This window comes from Carcharhinus amblyrhynchos, chromosome 31 (assembly GCF_965287045.1).
Source record: "Carcharhinus amblyrhynchos chromosome 31, sCarAmb.v2.hapA, whole genome shotgun sequence".
In the NCBI taxonomy this organism is placed as follows: Eukaryota; Metazoa; Chordata; class Chondrichthyes; order Carcharhiniformes; family Carcharhinidae; genus Carcharhinus; species Carcharhinus amblyrhynchos.
The window spans coordinates 7,478,570-7,499,849 of NC_137354.1; the positions used below are offsets into that span (position 1 = coordinate 7,478,570).

Below are 21,280 nucleotides of genomic sequence, written 5' to 3' on the forward strand. Positions count from 1 at the left end.
AGGAGCACAGAATTGATGCAAGGACATGCACTGAGTAAATGAACTCACATAAGTCACCGACTCGCAGTTACATTGTATTCCCAGCACAGAAAACTATCTGGCCCAATTGGCCCATGACAGCGTTGATATTCCAAGCGTCCCCTCCAGTCCCACTCCATCTAACTCTGTTGACATGTTCTTCCGTTCCTATCTCCTTCACACACTTTTCCCATCTGCGCCGATTGCCTCAACTATTTCGTGATTTTTAAAATTCATTCGTGAGACATGTGCATCGCTGGCTGGACCAGCACTTATTGTCCATCCCTACTTGCCCTTGAGCTGAATGGTTTGCTATGCCATGTGGGCGGCATGGTGGCACTGCTGCCTCACAGCGCCAGGGACCCGGGTTCGAATCCCAGCTTCGGGTCAGTGTCTGTGTGGAGTTTGCACATTCTCCCTGTGTCTGCGTGGGTTTCCTCCGGGTGCTCCAATTTCCTCCCACAGTCCAAAAGACGGGCTGGTTAGGTACAGGACTGTGGCAACTAAGGGAATTTCACAGTAACTTCATTGCAGTGTCAATATAAGCCTTACTTGTGACAAATAAATAAACTTTAACTTTCACTTTTATCATTTCAGAGGGCAGTTGAGAGTCAACAACATTGATGTGGGTCTGGAGTCACATGTAGGCCAGACCAGGTAAGGACGGCAGATTTCCCTCCCTAAAGGACATTAGTGAAGCAAGTGGGTTTTTCCGACAATTGACAATGGTTTCATGGTCATTGTTATATTGTTAATTCCAGACATTTTTTTTTGAATTCAAATGTGGTAGAAAATTCCACATTCTAAGCACTTACTGTGCAACAAAGTTCCTCCGGAGTTGCCTCTGAGTGGCTATGGCCCCCTATAGCAGGTTAGTCTTTGTATTACAGTAATAGACGTGGGTGTGTTGAGAAGATGTGAGGGTTTCTGAACTCTTCCTCTGCAAATTGTCTCCATCCAATGGCCTTTCCAACCCTCCCATCCAATGTTGGGGCAGCAGAGTGGTTAGCACTGCTGCCTCACGGTGCCAGGGACCCAGGTTCAATTCCAGCCTCGGGTGACTGCTTGTGTGGAGTTTGCACATTCTCCCTGTGTCTGGGTTTCCTCCGGGTTCTCCGATTTCCTCCCACACTCCAAAGATAGAACATAGAACATTACAGCGCAGAACAGGCCCTTCGGCCCACGATGTCGCGCCGACCAATTAAAAAGCAATGACCCTCTAACCTAAACCAGATGTGCGGGTTAGGTTGATTAGCCATGCTGAATTGCCCCTTAGCAGGGATTAGCAGGGTGAATATGTAGGGTTACGGGGATAGGGCCTGGGTGAGATAGTTGTTGGTGCAGGCTCGATGGGCTGAATGGCCTCCTCCCGCACTGTAGGGATTCTATGATATGCCAGACATCATCCCTAACAGATTAGGTCACTCTTTGGCTGATTGCCTCCCTGCCTAGTGTGGCATTTCCCAAGCCGGTCAAAGCCACACGCCTGTCGGAGAGCAGAGTTTGGGGATTTCCCATGTCTAAGGGTTAGGGTGCAGTAAACTCAAGTTGGAAGCTTTGGAGGGCGCGGGTTGAGCTGATAGACTGGAGAATATTGCAGTGATGAGATAGGACAAGAGGTGGCGCGGGGTGGGAGGTTGGTGATGATCAGTGGAAGTTTTGAGCCAGAATAAAGATTTGGATGTCATTATGTTGGGGGATGGGAGTGAGCAGAGGACTTGGTGGGATATCAGCAGGATCTAATCACAGGAGGCTTCAGAAATGTGGGCTCCGTTGTGAGCAGTATTTATGCATCAACACACTGTGTTTGCCACAGCCAGACATTCTGGCCATTAGCCAGTAACAGATAGGAGTGGATATTTTAATATAGATCATTTCAAATCTCCAGAATATATTCAGCATCGGGCAAACTTTACATTTCAATGCATCAGGCGTTTCCAGTGCATTGAGTTCTTTGCAGCACTCTGATCTCCACATTGCGTGAGTTGATTTTTCTCGAAGCATTAATATTAATGTTTGAGTTTTGGAAATGCAATCTTGTGCTAACTGGCTTGCCGTATTCATGTAGCCCTGCCATGAGGCAAGCACTGGAGGCTGCCATTTCTAACTTTTTAATTCTTTTTTATATTCATTCGTGGGACAAAGGCATCGCTGGCTGGGCCAGCATTTATTACCCATCCCCAGTTACCCTTGGAGGGTAATTGAGAGTCAACCATATTGCTGTGGGTCTGGGGTCACATGTAGGCCTGACGGGGTAAAGATGACAGATTTCCTTCCCTAAAGGATGTAAGTGAACCAGATGGATTTTTCTGACAATCGACAATGATTTCACGGTCATCAGTAGATTCTTAATTCCAGATTTTAGTTTCGTTGAATTCAAATTCCACCATCTGCCGTGGCGGGATTCGAACCCGGGTCCCAGAACATTACCTGAGTTTCTGGAGTAATAGTCTAGCGATAATACCACTGCACCATCAGTTTCCCCATGCTAGTTCAATGAAGTTTCTCTTAGGGACAGGCACTGATGACGACTGCTATCACTGTACATGGAGATGGTGCATACCTTCCATTAAAAGATCTGCATCGTTTAAAGACTATGGGGTTAATATTCCAGCGGGAATTGTCAGAGGCGGGATGGGAAATCTGGCAGACCGTTTAAATGTCCGTTGACCTCAGGACAGCCATGATGGGAAAATCCTACCCTACGTGTGATATGCAGAGACTGACGAGAAGAAGAAACATTTGTTAATGCATGAGGAAGGTAGATAAATAGTGAGTAATGTGTGACGCAGACAAATGTGTCATTTTGTTACTGGGATAAGGATGTTTGTATCTATTTGGAAATAGGGATGTTTGGGTTTGGGAAATGTAATGGTATACTATCTGACTAACTGGCTTGCCATAGTCATGTTTTTCTGCCATGAAGCAAGTTCTGTAGGCTGTCATTTCCAGCCAGTTCAATAAAGCCTCTCACAGAAACATACACTGATGAGGACTACTTTCTTTATGCATGAAAGAATTAACTGGAGGGCGGTACCATCAGAAAGCAGAGATGGAACATTTCCTTCACCAGCCGCTTTGCAGAGTGGTCCCATCCAAACATTTACGCAGCGCCAACCTTTCAATTAAACTTCATTATTCCACTGGATGGATTCCATTAAGTTAGGTGGATTGGCCATGCTAAATTGCCCCTTAGTGTGAGATGTATAGGTTAGATGAATTAGACATGGGAAATGTGTGGTGTCACAGGGATAGGGCAAAGTAAAATACTCTGCCAGAGAGTTGGTGCAGACAGAATGGGCCGAATGGCCTCTTCTACATTGCAGGAATTTTATGATTCTACAATTGATCAATTTGCAAATATTACAGCAACATGTGTCGACCACAGTGGTGTACAATGCTACTCTCTTGAGACAATTGAGGGGCAGCACAGTGCTGCCTCACAGTGCCAGAGACCCAGATTCGATTCCCGGCCTTGGGTCTGTGTGGAATCGACGCATTCTCCCCATATCTGCGTGGGTTTCCTCCCACAATCAGGTGCAGGTTAGGTTGATTGGCCATGCTAAATTAATTACTCCTTGGTGTCAGGGGGATTAGCAGGGTAAATATGTGGGGTTGCGGGGATAGAACCTGGGTGGAATTATTGTTGGTGCAGGCTTGATGGGCTGAATGGTCTCCTGCAATATAGGGATTTTATGACTGTGAGTAGCACTGGAGGATGTTTGTAAGGAGCATAAAGTTTAGTTATTAGTGTTGCAAGTAGGCTTACTTTAACACTGCAATGAAGTTCTGTGAAAATCCCCTAGCCACTACACTCCGGTGCCTATTTGGGTACACTGAAGGAGAATTTAGCACAGCCAATGTGTCTAACCAGCACATCTCTTGGATTGTGGAAGGAAACTGGAGCATCCGGAGAAAACCCACAGAGACACGGGGAGACCGTGTGGACTCCGCACAGGCCGTGACCCAGCGGGGAATCAACATAAGAACATAAGAAATAGGAGCAGGAATAGGCCATCTAGCCCTTCGAGCCTGCCCCACTACTCGTCAAGATCATGGCTGATCTGAAGTGCATCAGTTCCACTTTCCTGCTTTCTCCCCATAACCCTTAATTCCCCTGTCTATCAGAAACCTATCCACATGTGTCTTAAATATATTTAGCGAGGTAGCCACCACCACTTCAATGGGCAGAGAATTCCACAGATTCACCACCCTTTGAGTGAAGAAGTTCCTCCTCAACTCCGATCTAAACCAGGGTGGTTCACACTGCGAGGCGGCAGTGCTAACCACTGTGCCACCGGGAAGAGCTCTACAAATATCCCAGAGAAACAAGTCATTACCTTTGCTAAATTTCATTGAAATAAAGACGATGTAAAATGAGCTATTGGGTGAAATATTCCCCTGTACACTCACCAGATGAACAGCCGATTAAATGGCTTGTGAAGCAAACGCTTTGCAGATTGGTGATATTTTCTAAATTGAGGCTAATAAAATTACTGTACTAATCATTACAGTGTCGGCTGCCTGTGTTTTGCGGGTGGATTCAGTCATGCTAAGGCTGATGAGAAAATGATTCATCGCTGCACATCATGGGACTTTTTAAGAACAATTTTCAGTATGCGTAAGGGGGTCTCTGATTGCTCAGCTTGTCTCACAGCGAGGGTGAAAATTTTTTGTTGTTATTTGGAATTACAGCAATAATTGCGCCTGATTTTTCTGGTTGAGATACTTCAGTTTATTTCTTTACGTTAAGAGATCCCCGAGCTCGTAAAATCACCGGTTTCCGAGCAGTTCGGAATTGCAAACCATTTGCAGGGGCCACGTGATGGATCGTTCCGTTCTTTGCTGTGCCAGCTATGGTGCACCTGATGTATAATTCTTATCGTATTTAATACCCTATCGCATTAATTCACAGCATTAACATTGGTCATTTGTTCCAGTTTGTGTGGGAGAGGCGTACCACTTTATATCACTTTTATGTTCAAAAATTAAAAAAGCTTAACACTATGCAGATTAAGTGAGGAGAGAGAAGCCACCAGGTTAAATTTTCCATAAATTATCTTTTAAGTGTTAATAAAATGGTCAGAGCTGCGTAATTTATGGCTGAAATAAATTGCAGAAATATGATTTGAAATGTAAAGAATGTTCCTCAGAACCCATTAATGAAAGTTGCTGACAGTGAAGGTTGTGAAAATCTTTTAAAACGCAGTCAAGGGGAACGCGATGGGACAGTGGTCTCAGCCATTGTCTCAGGGGGCCTGAGACCAAATCAAACCTTAGCTGATGGGATGAAGATTTTTTTTTATTTCCCTGTAGCTCTCTACGTAGCATAAAGCTGAGGTGCCGAGGCAGGTCCGTGGCGTTGGAACGAGACCGGGAACTGGCTACATGTGTGAAAGATGGGCAGGCAATGCTGATCCAGAAGTTGGGAATCACGGATTATAGAATCTGTACAGTGCAGACGGAGGGCATTTGGCCCAAGGCTGCACTGATCACAATCCCACCCAGACCCTATCCCTACAGCCCCAGGCATTTAGCTAGTCCCCTTAGCACTAAGGGACAATTTAGCACAGCCAGTTTAACTAATCCACACATGTTTGGAGTGTGGGAGGAAACCGTGCAGACACGGGGTGAATGTGCGGACTCCGCACAGACAGTGACCCAAGCTGGGAATCGAACTCGGGTCCCTGGCGCTGTAAGGCAGCAGTGCTAACCACTGCGCCATCGTGTCACTCTTAGATTAACATTACGGTGACTCAGCTGGAAGTGTTCTTGTCTCTATGTCAGAAGGCTGTGGATTCATGTCCCACATGCAGTAACTTGAGCACAGTACCTGATGCTGCCTCATAAGAATGTACAAGTTCTAATCAGGAGTAGGCCATTCATCCCCTCAGGCTTTTTCTACCAATCAATAAGATTACATCTGATCTGATTGTTGTCTCAACTCCGCATTCCGCCTACCCCACGATACCCCTTGACTCCCTTGGTAGGCAAGAATCTATCGTAAGATCACAAGGGGTGACACGGTGGCACAGTGGTTTGCACTGCTGTCTCACAGCGCTCACAGAATTCAATTCTAGCCTCGGGTCACAGTCTGTGCAGAGTCCGCACATTCTCCCTGTGACTGCGTGGGTTTCCCCCGCATGCTCCGGTTTCCTCCCACAGTCTGAAAGACGCGCTGGTTGGGTGCATTGGCCATGCTAAATTCTCCCTCAGTGTACCCAAACAGGTGCTGGAGTGTGGCAACTAGGGGATTTTCACAGTAACTTCATTGCAGTGTTAACGTAAGCCTCCTTGTGACTAATAAACAAACATAGAAAAAAAATTTGAAACAAGTAACAGAAGCAGGGGTTGGCCACCAGGTCCTTCAAACCCATCCTGCCATTTAATACAAACACGGCTGATCTATCTCTCTCTCTCTCTGCCTTTGTCTTAAAAACATTGAATGATCCTGCCTCCAGCGCTCTCTGGGGAAGAGAGTTCCAAAGATTCATCACCTCAAAAAATTTGTCTTCACCTCTGCCTTAAATGGGAGATCCGTAGTTTCCTGCTTCCTGTCTCCCTCCTTTCTTCTGGATGTACATAGTCACATTTGCTAATTCTAATCTGATGAGATCTTTTAAGGGAAATTTGGAAAATTAAAACCAATGCATCTACTACAACCTCAGCAGCCACTTTCCTTTTCGACTTTAGGATAAAGTCCACCAGGATCTTAGGAATTGTCAGCTTTTTATTCAGATAATTTTCTCCTTTCCCCAGAGATTTTAATTGTTTTTAAGTTTCTCCCTCCCTTTCATCTCCTGATTCACAATTCTTTCTGGGATGTTATTTGCATCCTTTACAGTGACGATAGTTGCTAAATATCTGTTCGATTTGTCCACCATTTCTTTCTTTTTCCATGATTAATTCCACATTGTCACTCTTCAGAGGACTAAGGCTCACATTACTTATCCTTTCTAGTATCTGCAGAAACTCTTACTATTTATTTTTATATTTCAAGCTAGCTTCCTCTCGTACTCTATATTCCCCTTCCTCATTAACCATTGCTACCCTTTACATTCTGTCCAATCCTCTGACCTGCCTCTCGTCTCTGCCATATTATATACACTTTGGGTGGAATTTTACCGTCTCGCCTGCCACGGGAATTGTAGCGGGCAGGACAAGACTATACAAAGGTCCATTGACCTCAGGCAGGATTTTCCAGTCTTGGGGCGAGAGTGTCTGGAAAAATCCCATCTTAAGTCGGAAGTCATAATTTTGCAATCTCACAGAATCAAGATCGCTACCAGTGTGTAGATTAAAATCACCTATGATTATTGCATATGTTTATCACATGCCCTCCCCCTGCCATTATTTCTTCCTGTTTACCCCATCCAACAGTCTGCTTCCTGATGGTGGGTCTATCAATCACTCCCACGAGTAGGGATTCTACAAGTGACTTCTCGTCTTACTATTCCTCATCTCTACCCAAACTGATTATAAGTCCTGACCTCCAGGGCTAAGGTCATTCCTTTCTGTCTGTCACCCTTCACAGAGTCACCCTTCTACCTTTTCCCAGTTTTCTGTTCTTCCTAAATGTTACATATCTTTGAATACACGGGTCCCAGTTTATGTCATTTTGCAGCCATGTGAAGATACTGGGCTGGTAACCCAGAGGCCCAGGCTAATGCTCTGGGGACATAGATTCAAATCCCTCATTGGTAGCTGGTGGAATTTAGATTCAATTAACTATCTGGAATTGAAAGCTAGTCTCTGTATTAGTTGTCTGATCATACATACTTTTTTCTACCTCTGCTGTCAAATCATCTGTTTTCTTATGAATGCGATGTGCAATCAGATACACAGGCTTCACTTCTGTCATTTTCCTGTTTTTGTAACCTCTAGTCTTATCTGCTGTGCGCACTTTTAGTTTTGTACGCTCCATCCCTTCCTGCCATGCTCTGTTCATCATTTCCCTTATTCTGACTTCACTTTCTTGCCTTGTCTTCTATATTCAGGAGAGGTGATGGCCTAGTGGTATTGTTGCTAGAATCCAGAAACTCGGCCAATAGTCTGGGGACCTAGGTTCAAATCCCACCATGGGGAGTTTGAATTCAGCGATATCTGGAATTAAGAATCTACTGATGACCATGAAACCATTGTCGGCAAAACCCATCTGGTTCACTAGTGTCCTTTAGAGAAGGAAATCTGCCGTCCTCACCCGGTCTGGCCTACGTGTGACTCCAAAGCCAAGGAATGTGGTTGACTCTCAATTGTCCTCCAAGGGCAACTAGGGTTAGGCAATAAATGGGCCAGCCATGTCCATGTCATATGAATGAATAAAAAATATCTTTCCAAACTTGATCCCTCATTCCCCACTATCTAGTTTAATCTAACTTATAGCCCGCTCTGCTACCTTAGCAATGTGGTACTGAGAGAGTGTTACGTTGGTGTTGGATGAGACTTGAGACACTGTTTCCCCTCTCATCTGGACATTGTGGATCCCATGCTGGTACTTTATGGAAGATCAATGATGTTCTCCCCAGGATCCTGGCCAATATTTATCCCCGATGATCTAGTGGGGTTTGTGGAGTTTGTTATGTGGAACGTTACTGCTACTATGCTACTATTTCTTCCTGATTGTCCCTGTCGTAGCAGTAACCAAACTCCCAAAATACTTCACTTGCTGTCAAGCCCTTTGGAATCTAGAACCCTGTTGTCTAGAATGGCCCCATGTTTATTTTCATTATGAAAGGGTGGCTGGCGTGTAAGACATTTGGGTGTTGCAATACCAAAGCTTTAAATTACAAAGACTCCACACTGTCCACACTGAAAGAGACAGAACATCCCGTTCACAAACAACAAGGAAACATTTATTTATATGTAACTGAGCACAACTCTCAGAAACATCTCAAGATACCTCACAGGTAACAAGCTACTTTGATGGGCAGCAGTGTTCATAGCAAGATTCTAAAGATAGCAATGAGAAGAGTAACCAATTGATTTGGGGAGATGGCGGGGTAGGGGATAATGTCACTGGGTTGGAGGCCTAGCCCTCTGATGTTCTGGGGCAGGGAAGAAGGGAAGGTGGAACAATTGCAAGAATATAGACCAATGTGGCATGGCGGCACAGTGGTTAACACTGCTGTCTCACAGCGCCTGGGACCCAGGTTCGATTCCCGGCTTGGGTTACTGTCTGTGTGGAGTCTGCTCGTGTCTGCGTGAGTTTCCTCCGGGTGCTCCAGTTTCACCCTGCAGTCCGAAGACGGGCAGGTTAGGTAGACTGGTCGTGTTAAATTCAGTGTACCCCAACAGGCGCCGGGACCTGGGATTTTCACAGTAACTTCGTTGCAGTGTTAATGTAAGCTTACTCGTGACTAGTAAGTAATAAATAAATCCACCTAGCTGGCATGGAGGAATTGTCCGCCAGAGAGCTAGGCCCACTTGGATTTTCTGATCCGCTGGGCGAATGAAACTTGGAAAATTACCGCTTATGTTTAAAATGCACAATATGTCTTCAGTCAGTTAATGGAAAGCCACAAATGGCGAGCGTCAGACAAACTTCACCTGCTGTGCTAATCATTGCAATTTCATCATTTCATCATTTGTTAATGTCACAAAGTGCAGCTGCTCCCTCAGACTCACAATTAATACAGAAATAAGAAATGGAAAATTAAACTTCCTGAGAAATTACACTGAGACGGGAGGACTGAGTGAAACCATTCTGAACCCACCAACGAGGGAACTGCTCACTCCCCACCAATAGTTTTCCCTCTCACAAATGGGACAGCGAATCACTGAGGATCGGACATGTTTCGACCATCAGCCTCGGATGGTCGAACGCAGTGGGGAAGAAGGTGACCGTGTTCATTAATAGGTCACCCAGGGCTCACACAAGGATCTGGAGTGCACTTTGGGCATGACGTTGACGTAGAAAAGTGTCACATTCAAGATCAGGGCTCCAGGACGAGACATGGAGAGTCCTGACAGAGATCCTCAGATTTGGAAAGATCCCAGGATGCAATTTTCCCATCCCATCCATCATGGGAATCGTAGAACACGAACCACGCAAAGGCCCATTGAGTTTCCAACTTGGGGCGAGCACAGCTGGAAAATTCCACCCCTGTATTTATAAACACACCAGGTAGATGAAACATAGGAACAGAATAGGCCATTCAGCCCATCGAGCTTTGTCCGTCATTTAACACGAGCATGGCTGACCAGATATTTCTATGCCTTTTACACCCACTATCCCATAATCCTTTACATTATTGTCATAGAATCATAGAATCCCTACAGTGCAGAAGGAGGCCACTCAGCCCATCGAGTCTACACCGATTACAACCCACCCAGGCCCAATCTCCACAACCCCTTAGCTAGTCCCCCTGACACTAAGGGAGAATTCAACGTGGCCAATCCACCTAACCCACACATCTTTCGGACTGTAGGAGGAAACCAGAGCACCCGGAGGAAACCCACGCAGACACGGGGTGAATGTGCAAATTCCACACAGACAGTGAGCCAAGCCAGGAATCGAACCCGGGTCCCTGGCTATAGGCTATAGCTTCAGGGATGCCACTCTGCATTATGGCTGACTAGGGAGTCTCTCCCACTCTTAGCACCTGCATAGGCTTGTTGAAAGGATTGCCAGGTTGACAATCACCCTGTTTGTCTGTAATATGATTGCACCTCCGTTAAGTCCTGGGGTGGGGCTTGAACCCAGAACGTCTGTCTTGCAGCCCTTTGTCACAAGTCCTTCCAGCCAGAAATACATTATAGATACATGCTCCAGATATAAAGGCTGGATTTTAACCGTCCTGCCTGCCAGGGGAATCGGAGCGGGCGAGGGACGGACCATTGAGAGGTCGTTGACCTCGGGCAAGAGTTTAGGACGAGCGAGGCCGTAAAATCCTGCCAAAAGAGAGAGATTTTCTGGTCATTCACACCAGTGGGATTACCTGGTCCCACTGCAGTGAACGGAGATTTGGCTGAGCACAGTGGCAATGAGGATAAACAGCCAGAAATCCCAGCCGAACACTCCAGGGGTATGGGCTGAGATTCCATGCCATTTTCTAATTATAAAGCAGTCTACAGATATGCACTCATTATTGAGATATTCCAGAGATGGACATTGCCACTGACATTTGACAATGCATAACTCGAGTCTTGCTGTTCATCTTGCAGTCATCCTGCCAAATGAAAAAATACCAAATTTCAAACAATCCCAACAATTGATACTGCAGGAGAAAAGGGGGCTGACGGATCGGCAAGTCAACCCTGATGGGCCAGAGCATTGCGATGGAGGAAGCTATGTGGCCCTCCAAACTCCCAGCTATTTCTGACAAGGCTTGAATACACAATCATTGTCCCCAACAATACCAATGTCTGAGTATTGGAGCCTGTTTAATCCCCCAAACCTTCCATAATGTTATTCCGGGTAAATTTATTCAATGCCTAGTAAAAGAGTTTGTGTGAATTATAAGAATTGGTTAGAATTCTCCCATCATGTCCCCCCTTGTGTCCCCCATACTAACACTATAGTTAAGAAAGTCCACCAGAGTCCGCCTCTGCTTTCTCACAAGGCTAAGGAAATTTGACATGTCAGCCAAGACTCTCACCAACTTTTACAGATGCCCCATAGAAAGCATTCTTTCTGGTTGATTCACAGCTTGGTATGGGCTCCTGCTCTGCCCAAGACCACAATGAACTACAAAAGGTTGTGAACGTAGCCCAATCCATCACACAAACCATTGACTCTGTCTACACTTCCTGCTGCCTCAGCAAAGCAGCCAGCATAATTAAGGACCCCACATAACCCGGACATTCTCTCTTCCACCTTCTTCCATCAGGAAAAAGATACAAGAGTCTGAGGTCACGCACCAACCGACTCAAGAACAGCTTCTTCCCTGCTGCTGTCAGACTCTTGAATGGGCCTACCTTATATTAAGTTGATCTTTCTCTACACCCTAGCTCTGACTGTAACACTACATTCTGCACTCCCTCGTTTCCTTCTCTATGAGCAGTATGCTTTGTCTGTACAGCCCGCAAGAAACAATACTTTACACACTGTACGTTAATACATATGACAACAATAAATCAAATCAAACCAAATCATGCTGGAGTGGGGTTGCTGGCTGACAGGAGCGGAGAATCTGTCAGGAGTTTAAAAGTCAGAAACCCACTGGCACAAAATCACAGCACAATTCTCCCATCGGCACTGGGTTCATGGAGGGTCGATCTTCCAGCTGGCTGGTGGCCTGAATGCCATTTGCATTCATTTGTATCTCATGAATACTCATTAAAACAGCCACCACTGATATACCCATCAGGCTTCCCAATCTTGCATCGTGCCAACAGGAAGCTACCTTGGTCTGAAACCCGATTGTTAATGAGTGATGAGCACAAGGCAGTCCTCAGTTTACCAGAGACTTCACGGTGAGTGCAGCACTACCACAGTGCAGCGCTATTCCTGATGCATTGTTCACCACTGCCCTGGCATCTACCTCCGTGCCCAGCTGGTCTTCATGGACAGCGCCGTGCTGCTGGACCCATGGACCCTCCTATGTCGCCAAGTGAGCTCAGTACTGCGCCTGGGGTTGGGGGAGTATAGCGGTCTCCTTCCTTCTCCCCAGTTCCACACACCAATCCCTACCTGGACGGCACTGTGCTGAGGGACACATGCAGCCATCATGGCGCAGGCCTGAAGCTCGACCTGGGATGGAGTGCGAGGTGAGGCAGGGGCAGCGTGGGGGGGGGAGGGGAGCGTGGGGGAGCGTGGGGGGAGTGTGGTTGGTGGGATGGCCTGACGAAAACAAGAGGCGGCAAGAAGGAGGGCTGTGCAAGTGGGGTTGGGGGAGATGTAGGGTGAGGGATCACAATAGCAGGCAAAGGGACAAGGAGGTGGATGAAGAAGAGGGACAATAGGAGATAGAGGGAAGACCGAGGGGAGAAAAGCTGGGCCCTGACAAAGGCTGCATGAAAAGCGCAAAAAAGGGGATCAAAAGAGATACCATATTGTCTATTGGAAAGAGATGGCTGGAGACTCCAGATTTAGTGGATAGATATCCAGGTGGGACATTGGTGTCTTGCAGGTGATGGACATGTTATGGGGAGGGGGAGGGTGCTTGAATCGAGGAACAGACTTCTTCCTGAGGCTGCGAACCTTTTCCCTCTGGGTTGTTGACATCCTACAGTGTCTGATGAAGACAGGTGAGCTGGATAGAATGACGCGAGAGTGCTGGGCTGGTGTTTAAACATAGTGTCGGCACCTTTGAATCCACCCAGTTGAGGGCGAATCAGCTGCCAGCCCACCAGGTGACTGGGTGGGGAACTCTCCTGTGTATAATTAACGAGGTTCAAAGCTCAGAATCCGGCGCGGGAACCTGGGATTCCAGTGGGAAAAGCACCACTGGATCTTCCCACCATCTCACTTAGTCCCAAAAGCGGAGAATTCCGCCCAGTCTTTCCTGGATTGGGTTTGAACATCAAACACGTCTACACCAGGGAGTGCTGTCAACTCATCTGCAATCAAAAGAAATTCTGAACCTCAAAGAAGTCACGTACAGATTTCAGTGTTTTCCTAACAATTGCCACAGAAAGACTGTCACTGATTTCTACTGCTCAGGTTTTGAAGGGGACTTGAAGGGTGAGGAGTGAAAGTCTGTAACAGTTTGGCAAAACTCAAAGGGGTGATGATTCTGAGTGTATTCGTTTGAAGATATACCAGGGAATACAACCAGAATATGTGCAATCTCTCCTCATATGAATCCGACAGTGCAGAAGGAGGCCATTTGGCCCATCAAGTCTGCACCGACAACAATCCCACTCAGGCCCTATCCCCATAACCCCATGCATTTACCCTAGTCCCCTGACACTAAGATGCAATTTAGCATGGCCAATCCACCTAACCTGCACATCTTTGGAATGTGTGGGAGGAAACCGGAGAACCCGGAGGAAACCCACGCAGACCCGAGGAGAATGTGCAGAGTCCTTGCAGACAGTGACCCAAGCCGGGAATCAAACCTGGGTCCCTGTCGCTGTGAGGCAGCAGTGCTAACCACTGTGCCACCGAGCTGCCCCTAATTTAACCATTAGAGTCCAGCAATCACATTAATTTCTCAATCCATTCTTCCTGTAAAACCAATGGCTGGAGTATTGCGATGCGGAGATGCTGACGCTGGACTGGGGTAAACACTGTAAGAAGTCTCACAACACCAGGTTAAAGTCCAACAGGTTTATTTGTAGCAAACGCCACTAGCTTTCGGAGCTGGAAGAAACAGCCAGTTCCGAAAGCTAGTGGCATTGTGGAATATTGCGGCCATTCACACCGGTGGGATTTTCCCATCCTGCTGCAGTGAACGGAGATTTGGCTGGGCACCAAATTCTCTGACCATGGGATCGTGGTGTGAATGGCCAGTAAGATGGCGGCTGCACATCTTTTCTAAAGTGTGGCACCCAGAGCTGCCCACAAGTGTGACCTAGCCGGGGCTTTGCGCACCCGACGTTGGAGTGCTCCCCCTTTTGTTTAAACTGGGGTAAAATAAGCTGAAAAAAGTATGACGGATTCACCGTGAGTCAACAGAAGTGCTTTGACGGGTTCAGACGTCAAGGTCCTACCTTGAAACTCCAGAACGACATTCCAGTTGCCTTGGAGGGCGAGTTTGCTGCGCTGGTCCCAATCATCACCAGGCCAGGGCTACATGCAGACAGCGGACCAAGTCTCGGAGCTGAAAGATGAGGTTCAACAGATTGTACTGAGTGTGGAAAATAAAAACTAAAGCAGAAATCTGCATTTCCAAATACATTGTCTAACTGGAACTCCTACGCAGATCACTTTAATTATCCACATCTCTCTAAAGCTGGGCTGCGTTTGATCTTTAAATCATAAATGCGTGCACTAAGCTAAAATCAAACTAGAGGCCACTGGTGGATTTCTGGATGGCTGGCACCACTTCAATATTTAGTTACAATTGGTATTGGAAAGCTGGCTTATCTATGGACAGCTCTGAGCTTCCTCCACTTGGCCTGTCAAGAAAATGTAATTCTTTGCCTGTGTGGCTTTGTTAAAGGGTTTTTCCTTCTTTGCAAAGTCTGAAATGATTGGGTTATATATTCCAGAAGCTCTTGACTTAGCATTGTCAAATAGTCAATTTGCAGATAATGTTGACCTTGTGCAGCAGGGTAAGACAGGCAATGGCGAGTGAACAGTCCATTAGACCTCTTCTCTGATTTGATTTGATGTATTATTGTCACATGTATTAGGATACAGTGAAAAGTATTGTTTCTTGTGCACTACACAGACAAAGCATACCGTTCATAGAGAAGGAAAGGAGAGGGCGCAGAATGTAGTGTTATGGTCATAGTCAGGGTGCAGAGAAAGATCAGCTTAGTGAGGGGTAGGTCCATTCAAAAGCCTAATGGCAGCAGGGAAGAAGCTGTTCTTGAGTCGGTTGGTCCGTGACCTCTGACTTTTGTATCTTTTTCCCCGATGGAAGAAGGTGGAAGAGAGGATATCTGGGGTATGTGGGGTGGTCTTTAATTATGCTGGCTGCTTTTACAAGGCAGCTGGAAGTGTAGACAGAGTCAATGGATGGGAGTCTGGTTTGCGTGATGGATTGGGCTACATTCAGGACCTTTTGTAGTTTCTTGCAGTCTTGGGCAGAGCAGGAGCCATTCCAGATTTTGGTACAACCAGAAAGAATGCTTTCTATGGTGCATCTGTAAAAATTGGCAAGAGTTGTAGCTGACATGCCAAATTTCCTTAGTCTTCTGAGAGAGTAGAGCATGACTGACTTTTGTGGGGAGAGCAAATAAAAATAAAACTCCCTCGAGCTTTGATGAGACTTCATCATTCCCAACTCAGATATCTCATCTGAAAGACAGTGCAGCACCCCCTCTGTAGTACAATGTGTGCAGGTTCCTGCTACAGAACCAGAACTAATAGACCTCCTGAATCAGGGGCACACGGCTAACCCCTGAGCCACAACTGATATTGCAGAATCATTTACACCCATGCTTTTAGGATCAAGTCACGGAACACCTCAGCACCTAATTTTGGGAGCAGTCCATCCCTGGTCTAATGACTCTCTGTTTTTTAGCCCCCAGTCAGAAGGGAAGCACACAAGCCTCATTACGTTAAAAGGGTGTAGAGAAAGATCAGCTTCGTGCGAGGTAGGTCCATTCAAAAGTCTAGAAAGAAGATGTTCTTGAATCGGTTGGTACATGACCCCAGACTTTTGTATGTTTTTCCTTGACAAACATAGAAGAGAGAATGTCCAGGGTGCGTGGAGTCCTTAATTATGCTGGCTGCTTTTCCGAGGCAGCAGGAAATGTAGATAGAGTCAATGGATGGGAAGCTGGTTTGCGTGATGGATTGGGTTACATTCAGGAACTTTTGTAGTTTCTTGCAGTCTTGGGCAGAGCAGGAGCCATACCAGGTTTTGATACAACCAGAAAGAATGCTTTCTATGGTGCATCTGTAAAAATGTTTGTATTTAGTATCACAAGTCAGCTTACATTAACACTGCAATGAATTTACTGTGAAAATCCCCTAGTTGCCACACTCCACCACCTGTTCAGGTATGCCGAGGGAGAATTTAGCACAGCCAATGCACTCTAACCAGCACATCTTTCAGACTGTGGAGTCTTAACTTCATTCAATCCCATGTCAATTATTCTCAGTTTGAATCTCTCAGCTCCTGGGATCCGGGTTCAATTCCAGCCTCGGATGACTGTGTGGAGTTTGCATATTCTCCCCATGTCTGCGTGGGTTTCCCCTGGGCGCTCCGGTTACCTCCAAAGATGTGTGGGTTAGGTTGATTGGCCATGATAAATCACCCCTTAGTGTCAGGGGATTAGAAGGGTATGTACGTGGAGTTATGGGAAAGGGCCTGGCTGGGATTATTGTCGGTGCAGGCTCAATGGGCTGAATGGCCTCCTTCTGGACTGTAGGGATTCTATCAATCCGTCCACTTGTTCATTCCATCAACAGTACTATTCCCAGGTTCTCTGGAATTCCCTCCCTATACTCTCTGTTCCTCTCTTCACCTTAAGACGCCAGTTGAAGCTTACTTGTCTGATTAGTTTTTTGGTCACCTGTCCTGTCGAGTCGATTGGTATCTGATAACATTCCCACAACATTTCAAGTGTTCATTGGGATCTGCTGCTCTGGCATTTAATCAGTTAAAACAAAAATCATCTGTCTTCCTGGGTTTTGTGGTGGGGAGGTGGTTTCCAATCACTTTAGTTTCATTGCCAACACTCCCGTGGCCACCCTGGTTTATTGTGCACAGTTGTTTCCCCACACCACTAGACTGACCAGAAGTGAAATGTCCCTCAGGCTGCTTTATTGTCTCTTGTCACCCCTATCTCCCCTCCTACCACAGAGAGAACTTCAAGAATTAACTTCTTCAACCATTGCCCAGAAGTGAACAACCTATCCGGTTTATGTTTTGGCCCTGATTTTACTGGCACTGATTTTGGGTGGATGAGGCTTACAGTACGGCATTCTCTGTTGGTCGTGGGTGTGATCTTACAAGCCCCGGATGGGTGCACAGGTAAAATTCCGGCCTTTATGTTCAAAGGCATGAACAGATGTGGTGAGACTGTTCTCAGTAACCAAAGGCCACAGACGTAATTCGCAAAGAGCGGACAACGGGAGAATCTTCTATACAAGTTATGACCTAGAATGTGCTGCCTTAAAGGATGGACATGATGTGGAGATGCCAGTGTTGGACTGGGGTGGGCACAGTACGAAGTCTCACAACACCAGGTTAAAGTCCAACGGGTTTATTTGGAATCATGAGCTTTCGGAGCACTGCTCCTTTATCAGGTGACTCACCTTAAAGTTAAAGTTAAGTTTACTTATTAGTCACAAAGCTTACATTAACACCACAATGAAGTTACTGTGAAAATCATCTGATGAAGAAGCAATGCTCTGAAGGCTCATAGTTCCAAATAGACTTCTTACTGAAAGGGTGGAGGAATTGGATATATAGTTGAAGAGAAGGTGAGATGACCAAAGGGCTAAAGGACACAGAGAGAGGTCCGCATGGAGGGAGATCCAGTCGTTCGTGATGCCTAAAGTTTATGTATTAATCAAAACTGGGCTTACGTTCACACTGCAATGAAGTTACTGTGAAAATCCCCTCATCACCACACTCTGGCACCTGTTCAGGTACGCTGAGGGAGAATTTAGCATGGTCAATTCACCTAACCCACACATCTTCGGAGCTGTCGGAGGAAACTGGAGCACCTGGAGGAAACCCACACAGACATGGGGAGAACATGCAGACTTCACACAGACAGTGACCCAAGCCATGAATCGAATCTGGGTTCCTTGTGCTGTGAGGCAGCAGTGCGAACCACTGTGCCATCATGCCGCCGGGTATGGGGAAAGAATAGGGGAATGAGACTAATTGAGTGGCTCTTTCAAAGAGCCAGCATTGATGTGATGGGCCAGATGGCCTCCTTCCATGCTGAGTTCTCCATCTGCCTTCAAGATGCTCATTCAAAGCTACCTCTGCATCACGTAATTGGACCTTTCCTCAATCTCCCGTGATAGAATTTGACACTAAATTATCTGAAAAAGCTCATGATAACGCTTGGGGCAGTTTCCCATATCCAAAGGTGCTATACAAATGCAAGATGTTGCTCTAGTTATGTGAACATGATAAATGAAGGCCAACAGGATCGTTTTACAAAATTATATAAGAAATGACCCTAATGTGCTCAAACAAGATACTATACTGCACAAACTAATATTTTCCAGAACAGGGAATCTTGTGCAGCATGCGCCAGTGAATGACCCAGTTTACAGGTCCATGAGGGGATACAAGCAATAAAAAATTGATTCTATGTTCCAACTTTTTGAATAATTTATCCAATATTTTGGCTTTATTCAGGTTTATGGTCTTCTGAAGCTCCTTTCTACGCAAACTGAGGATAGTTCAAGAGGAAAAATTATTCTGAGACATTTGTTCAGTAGAATCAGACATAGACATAGAGAATAGGAGCAGGAGGAGGCCATTCGGCCCTTCGAGCCTGCTCCATCATTCATTTTGATCATGGTTGATCATCAAATTCAATATCCTGATCCCCCCCCCCCTCCATATCCCTTGATCCCTTTAGCCTCAAGAGCTATATAAAGACTTGCATTGACCCAAACAGGTGCTGGAGTGTGGCGACTAAGGGAATCTCACAGTAACTTCATTGCAGTGTTAACGTAAGCCTCACTTGTGAGTAATAAATAGACTTTAAACTTTAGCTTTAGTTCCTTCTTGAAACCAAATAACGTTTTGGCCTCAGCTACTTTCTGTTGGAGTGAATTCCACACATTCAGCACCCTCTGGGCGAAGAAATTTCTCCTCACCTCAGCTCTGATAGTCAGCTGCCTCATTTCTTGGTCAATGTAGTAGCATGGCTCTTGAAGAGAGGGAGGGGGGGTGGTGTGTTCGGAGGCTCATGTGACCCACGAGGACCCTACAGATCATTCCAGTGGGAAAGTGAGTCTATCAGCAGGAGAGCACAGGCTGGGTGAGGGGTGGGGGGTTGGGGGGGGTGCAGTGGTGGTGTGTATGAGGAGGGACTGCCAGTTGGAACGCAGGAGTCCAGAAAAGTAGTTGCACGTATAATCTGGTTTTACCTTGTTGGACATGTACATAAATACTCCATTGGCAATTAAACCTCGATAGTTAAAGCTTCATAGATCTATCACAGTCGACTTCAGATCTAGGCTCAGTTGAAGACTGAACTTTGACCTTCGACTATCTACATTAGGGTCATGAACTCTGGATGAATTTCTGGAGACTTCATCATGCGATCCACCATCTCAAACTGCCCCGCTCAGTAAAACAGCCCTATTTCTAATGCTTTTACATTTAATAACTGAAAGAACTTACAGAAATTGGGAGATAAAAAACACATGGCGTGAGGGGTTAAGTTTCAGTGCGCTGGGAGCAAGGTATCTGGAGCGCACAGAAACATGCAGCTAAGTCCCACACAGCGCCAGGGACTCAGGTTTGATTCCGGCCTTGGGTCACAGTCTGTGTGAACTTTGCACATTTTCCCCGTGTCTGCGTGGGTTTCCTCCGGGTGCTCCAGTTTCCTCCCACACTCCAAAGATGCCCAGGTTAGCTGGATTGGCCATGGTAAATTGTCTCTTAGTATCCCAAGATGTGTAGGTTTGGGGAATAGCCATGGTAAACAAAAATGCCCCTGAGAATCCCAGGATGTATAGGTTGGATCATAGAATCATAGAATCCATGACACGGAGACAGGCCTTTTGGTCTAAACTGGGTCCATGCTGACCAAAATGCTCATCTGAGCATTTGCCTGCGTTTGGCCCATATCCCTCTAAACCTTTCCTATCCATGTATCTGTCCAAATGTCAAACCCTTGCCAAAATGGATTAGCCAGGGGAAATGTGTGGGATTACGGGGATACGGTGGGGGAGAGGGCCTGGGTAAGAGTCGAGGCAGACTCGCTGGGCAGAATGGCCTCCTTCTGCTCTGTCTATGATTTGTCAATGGTTCTTTTTTTAAAGAACATTGGCATTGCATTTCCAAATTATGAGAAGGTTCGCTGATCATTTATCCTGAGTTAGTGTGACAATGGCTCGCGATTTCATTCCCTGTGTTTAAAGCGACATTGCCTGTGTGAGATTTGCTGGGTTCCAGACTTGGGTTCTAAGCTGAGCGAATTGAGAGAACAGAGTGCACGCGTTCAAAGACTGCAAGTTTTATTTTCAGATGATGTCTCCCTGAGGGTGAAGGGAACAGGACAGGGAAGTCTTCTGTGGCACTTGATTAAGTGTATCGTCTGCCTGTGAACCCTGCATCTCTCTGCTGACCTCCTTTTGTAGTGCCCCAGATCTATGAGAAGCAGACAACTGCCACTCCTGCTGATGTCTCCTGATGCGACTCCTCCTCTTAGTCCTCCTCTGAGTTTCAAAGTGGAAGAGTGACACCCATGTTCTATCTGATGGATCAGAACTCCAGTGTGGAGATCAGACACACAAACCTTTGAAGATGTCAGAGTAACCTCTAAAGCTGTGAAAACAAACTCTCAGCAGCAGCGCTGTGAGCAAAGGCTTTCACACCAACTGGCAATGAAACAGCTGGGAGGTTTATTGGCATATTTCCCTGTCCTGTTGTCATCTGCTTGAATTGCCACTGTGTGCTTGCCTTCCTGTTACTGATGAGGTCCAAGGAAGTTCATGAGCCTACAGCTAGATTGCAGTAATATTGCTGTTATTGAGTGATTCTCTGACATTGACAGCCCAACC

General features: G+C 46.2%; 1 protein-coding gene across 3 annotated transcripts in view; it reads right to left on the bottom strand.

Annotated features, from left to right (window-relative positions):
- Positions 1-21,280, bottom strand: part of LOC145360430 (ras-GEF domain-containing family member 1A-like) — a 201,344-nt gene that overhangs the window by 143,132 nt on the left and 36,932 nt on the right. For all 3 annotated transcript variants that reach the window (XM_080215637.1, XM_080215638.1, XM_080215636.1), the window contains exon 2: positions 14,614-14,723. In XM_080215637.1, coding sequence (XP_080071763.1) covers positions 14,614-14,679 — 66 coding nt within the window. In that variant the 5' untranslated portion in view covers positions 14,680-14,723. The remainder of the gene's footprint in view (positions 1-14,613; positions 14,724-21,280) is intronic.